This window comes from Fulmarus glacialis, unplaced genomic scaffold (assembly GCF_000690835.1).
Source record: "Fulmarus glacialis isolate BGI_N327 unplaced genomic scaffold, ASM69083v1 scaffold1097, whole genome shotgun sequence".
Taxonomy (NCBI): domain Eukaryota; kingdom Metazoa; phylum Chordata; class Aves; order Procellariiformes; family Procellariidae; genus Fulmarus; species Fulmarus glacialis.
In genome coordinates, this window is record NW_009221077.1 from 214 (window position 1) to 10854 (window position 10641).

Sequence of the window (10641 nt, forward strand, 5' to 3'; positions counted from 1 at the left end):
AAAACTACACAGGACACGCATGAGTAACAGGGAGAGCAGAAGAAGTGTCACAGAGCATTGCTGTGCGACTCAGACGGGTTGAGCAGCCAATACAGCGTCTTGCGAGATGAGACCCCTCCAAATGCACCCTTATCATCCGTGAGCTAGGCTGAGCAGCTCCACAGTTTGTGACAAGTTTGTAGTAAGCACAGCCACCTTCCAGCCACTAAACACTGTTGTGCAAATAAGTAATTACTGTCCAGACAGAAAACAGGCACCATTCATTCAGGGCGGTGCAGTAGTGCTCAGGGAACAACTGCAATTGGTTTTTGCATAATCACTGCAAGTCGGCGATAAAAAACAATGACTCCACAGGAATAAAGTGCCAAAATCTCCTTGATACCCTGTGAGCTAATGCCTGATCCTGCTCCTCGGAGATCAGTTGGAGTTCTGCTGCAAATGGCTGGCAGTCAGCTCTCTAACACTACGTAAATCCATTTCCTTTCCCTTCAACCAGGAGAAATTTGTTATTGGGAGTAGTATCAGACACCAAATTTCGCGCACGTGCACGTACACAACCGCACAGCTGCTTTACACCCGGTGCTGGGGCCAGCAGCGCTGCAGGGCCAGCGGGAGCATGCCCAGCAGCCAGGTCCCTGCCTCTCAGCGGGGACCTGCAGGGTTGGGCTGGGCTCACCCAGCCCCACGCCTGCCCTGGGGACACAGAAGACGGGCGGGGGGCGGGGTTCAGCTATTTTATGAGGCACTGAATGACAAACAGGCAGGCACTGAAAAAATACAAATGCATCCAACCCTCTGAAGGGATTTACTCAGAGGTGAATAGGTTGGTACAAGTGGCTATTTCAGGTCCCTGCAAGGACATTTAAGATTAAGCCAGGATTTGGTTGTAACAGGAGGCTCAGGGGCTTGCACTCCCTTCTAGAATGGCCATCGCTGGCGTGAGCGAAGCCCCAGCCCCAGGAGCACTGCCTATGCTGCCAGGTGCCATGAGTTCCCACAAAACAGAAATCCAGCTGGATATTTACCCTAGCCTGTCCAGGCAGGCAGACGACATGAGGTTGTGCTGCGAGCCGGTGTCCACCACGGCCTTCAGCTCCTTCCCCGCACACTGCAAGAGCAAGCAGAGACGTGTGACGATGCGTGGGATGCGGGATGAGCGCAGGGTGTCCAGGGTCTCCGCTCCACACACACCGGTCCCCGCCGAAATGCCAACATCTCCTCGCACCAGCCCATCCCCGCTCCACCTCATGCCTGCAGGGTATCGCCTCGTCCACCCCAGGCACCCAACAGTTGGCTCTTGAGCTGTTTTTTGAATAAGGTGGTGCTCCTAAACAACATGGTGCTGGGTCCTGAGCCCTTCCTGGCAGCATTTGCTCCTGCAGAGAGCAGAAGGGGCAGCCCTGGGCAGGAGGGGATATTGTGGAGAGCAGGAAATACAAAAGAGTGTGGGGTGAAGGAGGAGAAATGTGAAATTACTCTTGGGGAAAGAAAAGAGGGATGGCACTTGAGGGAAACAACTAGGCTGTGAGCACAGGGATTCGCCATGGATAATTACTCCTCAGCGTTTCAGCATGCTGCCCCAGCCTGGCTACTCCCTCCGCCCTGATGTCCAAGGGAAGACATCCATCAGACCAGCTTGCGCTGCGATACCCAGGTGGGCGCCCGTGCTGCAGCAGCCCTGAGCTGCAGAGGGAGAGCATCCCCACAGCTGTGACAGCCCCGGTGGAGTGCAACCCCAATCGGGAGAACAAGAGCACAGCTTGAGGCTGTCAGAAATAAAATTTTGGGGAAAAAAAACCCAGAAGGCTGGGGAGGGACTATTACCTGGCAGCTCACCACTATGAGCTCCTCGTCCTCTGTTTTCCCTGAGCTGCCCAGTTTGGTTTGATTCAGCTTGTTGGTCTGCGCTGAGATATCACTCTTCAGAGTCCAGCTGCCTCGGCTGCTTCGTAATTTTGATAAATTTGTCTCCATCAGGCGCTTCTGCAGGATATTATGTGGTTGCTTTAAGAAAAAACACAAACAGAAGTGCAGGGTGAAGTCAGAGGAAAGGCACGAAGTGACCTGCATCGCCAGCCTGCTTGTGGTGCCCACGGGCCAGCGCTACTCTCGTGGGAGGGATGCCCTAAGGTCTCACTCTCCCCGATTCCCAGACTACATCTATTCTTCCTAGCCTACATCTATTTGTCTTTGACTAAAGACAACTACTTTGTATTGGCAACGGAATAATCCTTTCAAAATATTAACCAGCATTTGGAGGGATGCCTTTCTTTTCCAAACACAAGTTCAAGATTTGATTTCATATAGGAATCAAAACAAGTCAGGCTTTTCCAAGCTGGTGTTTCAGCTGTAATTGCCTTCATCTGTTGATAAGGATATTGGGAATTCTGCAGTGATGTGAGAAGTTAAGAGGTAACAAATTACCTTTCCAATTACACGCACCACCTAAGTATGAAAAAGATGTATGGACTTACTGAATGAACACAGACACTTTCATTCAGCACTGGCATTGCTGGCATAGGAAATACTTGTGTCCAGCCTCCACCCGTGGCGATGCTCTTTGCGTGAATCGACCCAGAATTTAAGAAGCTGAAGTGGGTGTCTCTGCGTTGGCTCTTACAGGTGCAAGTGAACAAGGCACAACTGCAAGAAGAGAGCTACAGATGGTGTCTATTGTCAGACCTGGTCTGGCCTTTAGATCAGAATTTGCTCTAAAATTGCCCTGCGTCTCTCTTCCCTCCACATTTGTATTTAGCTGCTAAGGGTGAGTCAGTGGGACCAATCCTGGGTGCCATGCTGTGGGAGGGAAAGGAGAGAGGGGAAGAGGTAGGATCGTCTGAGGTAGGTAGGTAGGTGTTCTCCTGGGAATCCCCAACGCTTCGTACGGCGGCTTCTCGCTTTCTCTGCCATTTCCATTTGCTCTGCGAGAAGCATGTTGCCTCTCAAAATCTCCTCCAACTGCTTTCCCAAAAGCCTTTTTATGTTTAATGTTCGTCACGGATGGATGCACGTACTCTGCTGGAGGTGAAATAACTCTGCTTGATTATCTGTTCTTTTCTCTGCCCAGCTAATCTCCCCCCCCATTACTGCCCTTCCCTTCTGATTTTAATTTGTCCACCGTGAGACCTTCTTACTGGCTTATTCCTGAATTTTTGCATTCATATTAAATATGCCTGTGTGTCTGCAGAGAAATCTAAACCATCCTCATCCCGAGGGAATTTCAATGGGATCAAGATAACTTTGAAAACCTCGGGCCGTGGTTCCCCGAGTTGGCCAGCGCGCACCTTCATGTGCAGCGCCTCGTCTTTAAAATAATCTGTGCGGCATGTTAAATAACAGCACTTACAAAAGGCTAATGCAACTTGGCATCATCCTAAAATAACTGCAACCACGTTAGTGCTTCAGATCCTGCTGTAGATGTAACACGGGCAGTTAAACTGGACCTGACTGCTGAGATGGGGTGGATGCAGCCAACAGCAGTGGTCACTGGGACACAATCTCCTTTTTTCCCCACTTTTCACTGTACTTACTTCTGCATACAGCCTGCGACTTGAAAGGAAATAAAATTTCATGACCATTTTCAGTTGCAGGTACTACGTCTGACCAGCACGCTAGAGAGCATGTCCTGTGTAAAGGCGATAACGTAGTCATGCGACGGGGAGAAATCAGATCCAGCACTGCGCTGTCTCCTTCACACACAAAAAGTAACAAAGCTCCAGCACTGCTCTGCTGACCACCGCCTTCCCAGCAAGACTGAACAGCAGAAACCGGCATTACTTAACTAGATTAAAGGCGGGCAGACTGGCTCCACTAGTAATGGACCTGTGCTGAGGGACGAGCAAATCAGTTTGGCATCGAGGGCTCCCTTACAAAAGGCAGAAGCCGTAGGTGCACAGTCAGCGCTGTGGTCACCTCCAAGGCTCCTCATCTGAGCAAAAATGCAAGCCAGGGTTTGCTGACAGTGGATGGCACGTCCTTGTCACCCTTTATGTTTGCCTGCAACTCAGGCACGCATCTGGAGGACTAATTCTTCACATCACCAAAAAAACTCAAATGAGAGGATAGGGGACTGGAGAAGTAGATGAAGGGTGGAGAAGGGTGAAGTTCCCAGCTGGCCAGAAGACAGCCTGTCACACAGTGGTCACCTCCTCGCGCCCGGCCCCGCTCAGCTGGGACCGAGAGAAATTTCTGAATGGGATCATCCAGGACGGTCTGGGAGCTCTTCTGATCTGCCTGGCCTCGATCACGTTGCCAAATACCTTTGAAAGAACAGTCACCAGCACACTCATCATTGCTATTTTAACTGTCATCTACCCTTGATTTAAACCTAAATTTTCTTTACTACAAGTTCTCCTATGGATCGTTAACCAGTTATGTATGTGAATTTTCTCAGGCCCTGGTTTTATGAATCCTATATGGGATCCACCACCAAAAGGAAAAAATCCAGCACTCAGCAAACACGAGTTACCACCACAAATGGGACTGTCTTTTGTTGACGCTTGCCCTTCTGAAAGCTGCAGTGAATCCTGCTTTTGGGGGGACAAATGTTGCTTACGTTGTGCTCCAATACAGAAATAATCTAGCAAGAGGGGGCTGAAGAGGTTCCCCGCAGCACCATCCTGTCTCAGGCTATTAATTAGTTTGCTTTAACTTGTATTTCCCTTGACTCTCATGTGCAACAGAGTGAGGGATGTTAGTCACAGAGATGACTCAAGTGATGGATACGTACTTGGTAAACAGGTAATGTGCCGAGGGACATTTGCAAACGCACATTTTGCTGGAAAACTGTAAGCAGACCATGTCTGGGAGGCAGGAGGGAGAGGAGGACAACCTCCCCGTGACAGCAATGAGGAAGGCAGCCGTGTTCTCCCTCCAGCGTGGGTTGGCCACACAGCCAGGACCAGTGTTTGAAGTAACCCAGATTATCTGGTACTGTCTTTCTATGCATCGCACAAAACTGTTGAAAGCTTTATAAAAAAATAAAATATTACATACCATTCTGTAAGTGCAAAAAAAAAAAGTTATTTCCTAGTATCGTTCAGCACGATATAAATACAAACCAGGATTTTTTTTCATAAGATATCTCCCTTTCCATCCCTGAGACTTTGCAAAAACCTACAATCCCCTAAAAAAGTCACAGTAGAAACCTAAAAGAAGTGAGTGGAGACACCGGCTATTGCTGAACCTATTTACCACTGTCTGTCAAAACCACAAATAATTCTGTGCAGTTTTGTTCCGCTCTAATTTATAAGCAAGCGCGTTGCTGCGGCTTGCAGTATCCATCTCTTGGGCAGGTTTCCCATTATTTTGGCTTCTAGATCTGGGGATAACAAGACCCGTCAACAACAGTTTCACTCAGGTGGAGATGAAAGTCAGGGAAGATGCCAGCTCCTCCCCTCCCCAAACCCATCTCAGGAGGTTTGCCCTGTCTTCTGTACCTAGACTAGAAAAAAACAATGGAGCTTGTCCCAAGAAATAACCAATTTCTCTGTCTTCTTCCCATCCTTCATCCAAATTCACCTCTTCTACCAGCAGCCTGTGCTCGTGTGGCGTCAGCCCCTCTCGCAGGGGGACGAGGTGGGACAAGAGATGCCCCCTGCTCTCCTGTGCCCCCTGGGTGCCCAGGCAGCGGCCAGGTCCCTGACCAAAACAGGGCACGTAACATCAACGTTTTTTGCATTTTAACCAGGACACAGCAAACTCTGGGGAGTGCACAGTGGGAAAGCGGGGAAAGCGGAATGCACTGCCGTTGACTGCGATGTTGCACCAGCTACAGGAGCAGGGGACGGGGCCACAGGGGCACCCAGAGCTGCGCTGAGGACCGGGGCACCCAGGGGAGGCTCCAAGGGTATTTTGGGAGGGAAAAATGCTTTTTTTTGTTGTTTGTTACTATTTATAGCTTTGTTTCCCAGCTTGTAAAGTGATGCGGGACTGTTTTGCCAACAGCCAGCACGCCCTGCCCAAGTCAGGCAGGGGGTCACAGTTACGGTGTCGGGAAGCCCAAATCCCAGCTAACCACCATCCCATGCCAATTTTCTGGGCTTCGGGGAGGAGGCTAATAGTGAGGCATCAAAACAAAGCCATTTCTGCTCTGTATATCCAGCCCTACGTTTGCCAAATCCAATGTATGCTATGCTATAGTTTGGTCTTATAGTAGGCAAAAAAAGTGGAATATGTAAAGGAAGCGAGGAGCTAGAAGAGTTCGGTCCAACCCAGAATAATACACTGAAAAATATCGGAGGCTTAACACAGATAATTACAACAAGTATCTATCAAACCTGCCTACGTGGTGCATCACCAGCAGAGATGCTTCAGGAGCCGAGTAATGGCACACAAGCTGGGGGATGCCAGCACACCCGCCCCGGTGACCTGTGCGCAGCACCCCCTGCGCTGCGGCCAAAAGGAAGGGGATTTCTCCCCAGAATCGGAGTGGTCGCTGCCAGCTGTCACCCTGACAGACAGGGTCTGTCCTCACCACCTGTCCCCATCTCTGGGGAGCTGTTACCTCCTCTTCTCTCCTGCTGAGGCTGCTGGAAAACCCCCACGGGAAACCCTGCATTAATAATGCCAGTCACGTCAAAAGCCCTTCCACCCACGTCACCACAGCTGTCACACGGCTTTAGACACAAAAATGTGCTGCTTTGTTAGGAGTTGTGCAGTTATTCACAAGACAGGCATGCAAATGTCCTGGCAAAGACCCCTGATGGCCTGGGCCTCCTGACCGTGCAGCTCAACCCCTCTGGACCTGGACCTCTCGGTTTGGGGCCCTGCCAAGGTGGTGTCCCACATTTCAGAGGCTCTTGGTGCTTCTCCAGTCTCAGAGACGCACAATCTCCCGCTCCTCCTGGGGACAACTCTTGTGACATCCAGGCAGCCACGGCACCGGGGAGACACGGCGGGGCCTCTTGAAGCGATGCTCACTGCCATCCCGGCCGCGTGCGGTGTGAGCGTGGCGGTGCTGCAGCCTTGCTTCGCTGCAACACGACCCACTGCAACAGCTCTGAAATCCACGGCATCTTCTCTGGGACTGCAGGAACGGGCCTGAGCACATGCCAGTGCTGTCGCTTTGGGGAGTCCCCATACGTCCCACGGGGCAGGAGGCTGTGGCCAAGGCGAGTCCTGGCCACATGTGCCCACTGTCCCATCGCCCCTCGCTGTGGTGTGGGGACAAGGTGGTTTTGCAGTGGGGTGGCCCGTACCAGCTCGGTTCTCACCCCATCCCTGGCCGGAGACCCATCACAGCCAGGGTAGCCGGGGCAGGCAGCGCACCTCTGCCACGCTGCACCTCCTTTTTGTCCTTGGAGCGGATCAGGAGCTGTGGATCTCCTCAGGGCTTTGGCACATCCCTGGAGAGAGCCGCCCCACGCGGACCCCCCTCGCAGGGGCTGTGGGTGCAGCGGGGCGATGCTGCAGCTGCGGCTCAGCCGGCGCAGGCACAGGAGCAGGGAGGAAACCTCCGGTGCCGTTCGTGTGACCAGGGCAGTGGCGAGGAGCCCCATGCTCTGCCCCTGGCACCGGGGCCAAACCTGGTCCTCGCTACTGCGGGGACAAGGACTTCAGTGCTCAGCGCCCCTGGCTCCTGCTACCTGTTGCCTCTCTCGTCTGGGCAGAACAGAAACCCCTGCCATCAGGGCCTCAGCCCCACGCACCATGGGTTGCTGAGCCGTGACACGTTATTCAGACTCTACAGATAATAGTAATTACAACACCATCACGCTCTGAAAGGCACTTTGTAGCTCCCCGACAGAGAGCTACCATTCAATGGTGACCAGGAAAGCTCCTTCCGAGCCTTTCCCTGGGCAGGAGCTTCACTCCCTACAACTGCAAAACATTTGGGATGTCAAAAAAAATCACCTCCATGTGCACTGCAGAGAACAGCCAACTCATTCCACTTATCTCAGCCAGGCAGAGCCGAGCCTAACCCAGCTGAGCAGGAAGGCTGCGACAGAACAAAACTACCCCAACTACCCCACTAAAACCAAAAAGATTCACTTTTTTCAATGAACCTGTATCAAGCATTGAAAAAAGCAAATATTGTGTGTTACAAGGTGCAAGAATTTTGCTACAGTCAGGCAAAAAAAAGTAAAGGAGCTTTCCTCGGTAGGACATATTTTCTAGATTTTGCTCCTTACATCGGTACTTTTGATATTACATTTAAGTATCATTTCCCATTAGAGAAAGCTCAAACATTTATGCACATTAGTATTAGAAATGCTCTCCAGCCCCTGGACGTGATGAAGAATATTGTATGTCAGCTACACAATCACACGGATCACTGCATATGTAAATATTTAAAACCTAGAATTATGTATCTTCATTTTAAAAAAACCATATTGCATAGGCCTTTATCAAAGTGTAATCTTGGCAGTTTTATATTTTGAAGTACTAGTGACGGCACTTTACCCAATCTTTTATGATTTTATGTTATGCATATATATGCATCACAGACAAACATAGGTGTATATATGTATGTATTATATGAAGCCATTTTGATCTACTCTGATTCAGAGAGGATTTTTGTACTGAAAACAGTATCCCATTTTCATGTAAATGTAAAAAAAAAAAAAAAAAAAAATCAAAAGCTTTTAGATCTGAGTGCCAGGCATCTGAAAGCAGCAACTAGCAAAAAGCAACCTGGTGATAACTAGCATCATATTTCTACTCCCTTCTTTTTACATACAAAAGCCTCATTTTTTAAATCAATTTCCACAAGCAACCAACTGCTCCTCCTAATAGAAAAATGGCACGAGGAAAAAAAATAGACACTGCCCTCCCAGCTTCTTAAGTCTCCTTCCAGTAAACACAATAAAGCCTTACAGTATCTTTTGAAGTCCCCAGCTTCTTCAGCCCGTCCAGAGGGAGGAGATCTGCAGAATCCTTGTGAATAAACTGAACTGCCTGCTTCATCCTCCTCTGCTGGCGGAGAGATGCCGCTTCCCTTATCTCCACTTCTTTTCTACTCGGCTCTGTCAGGATACCCGAATAAAACATCTTTCCACCTGCGTACGGCTCGCTTCTCAAAGATGCGCCTCTTGGAGGGATGGAGCCGGGGAGATGCTCTATCGCCTGCGCTTTATAACCGGAGCCTGGTGACGTTTGGAGACCGGCAGGTACTCCAGCCCGCGCCGCCGAGTAAAGGAGGGGTTGGGCACATTGCAATACGTTGCACAAACAACGGCGGGTGAGCTCAGGCTCAGTCTAAGGGAATAAATTGGCACCGTTCCTGCTCGCTGCCTCTCCTGAAAGCGAGATTAGCTGCAGGCATCCAACCCCCAGCAGCCTCACGGGCAGAAAGGAGAGTGCCGGAGCACTGGCACCGGTGCTCTTTTCTGCCCGTGAGGCAGCTGGGGGGCTTTGAGAGCTGCAAAGAGCCCCGGGAGCCAGCGCACCTCCCAGCCAACCTCTGCAGGCACAGATTTTTTTGGCCTGGATAGGGAGTCTGAAGTGCAACGGCAGGTGACGGCTGCCCAGCACCCATGCGGTCCTGGATGCCGCTGCCCCACAGGGCTGGGGTGATGCAGCCCCGCACGGACCGTGCAGCTGGCCACGTTGAGGTTTGCTACCTTATGCCTGGGCCGGCGGGGTTAGGGCAGGCTCTGGGTGCCACTGGCCTCACCGAAGCATTGCAGGCACCGAGCTGCATCATCACTGTCTACTCAAGTCCCCAGGAAGGGTAAGGACTGTCAGAAAATTGTCCCAGCCAAATTGGGGCACCCCAAACACGCTTTTACACAGGGTTTCTATATCCATCAAACGTTCAGGTACAGCATGCTTTGACTACTAATCACTAGCATCCTACTAGTAATTTACTCTGATTACTAATCAGAGTAAAACTTTGCAAAGCAACTATAGTTTTGCAACATTCTTGCTGCTTGTCTATTGATCCAGACGTTGCTGGAGTCACGTCTTGCTGCAGTTACTTACCTCTGACACCAGATGATGCTGGGAGGGTTTCAAAGACATATTAGAGGGTGAGGGTGCCAATGTTATCTTGGTTGTCCAGGGATATCCTTTATCCTTCATGGGCAGCTCTAGGCTTCCAAGAAGCAAAGTCCTTATTTCTGGGGCCAGGCTGTCCTTTATTGTTTCACGTAAGGACGAAAGTCTCCAGTAAAAATCCACTACCTCATTACATTACAGTGTATAACATGAACTAATACACATCAACAAACTGAATACACTTTCATACTGTAAAGCCTGATTGACATAATAGTTAGGGAAGGGGATTTTCTTAACGGGACTCACAGTACACGTGGGTTTCCTTCACTGCAACAGTGAGTTTTTAAGTGATATATCATCTCTCACCAGAAAGAAACACTTTTTATTTCTTTTTTTTCCCCAGAAGGCCCACACACTTTCAGCAGCGCAGCTGGGGCAGCAGGCACTCGGCCGGACCTTCCGCTCCCCAAGTCATTTGTTGCGAGGAATAGGTGCAGGAGGAAACGCAGCTCTGCCTCAGAGAGACAGAAACACCCCACGTGGGTTTGGTTCTTGTTAAACTAACAGAGACCTTTGATGCACTACATAAAGCGCAAGAAAAGCAGAGCTTAGCCCAGGATTTACGCCAAGCCTGACTTCCAGGGCACTCGCAGCCTTCGGGAGGAGCTGGGGTGCTGACCCCACTTTGCTCTCCCCCACCAA

At 50.4% G+C, this 10641-nt stretch overlaps 1 protein-coding gene across 1 annotated transcript; it reads right to left on the reverse strand.

Annotated features, from left to right (window-relative positions):
• Positions 1 to 382: 382 nt before the first annotated feature.
• Positions 383 to 8991, reverse strand: LOC104079053 (nuclear receptor-interacting protein 3-like; the record flags this gene model as incomplete). Its single annotated transcript, XM_009580936.1, is given in 4 exon segments — positions 383 to 429; positions 1015 to 1108; positions 1825 to 2004; positions 8818 to 8991. Coding segments are annotated over 4 exon segments (495 nt in total), but the record flags the coding sequence as incomplete, so codon positions are not given.
• Positions 8992 to 10641: the final 1650 nt, after the last annotated feature.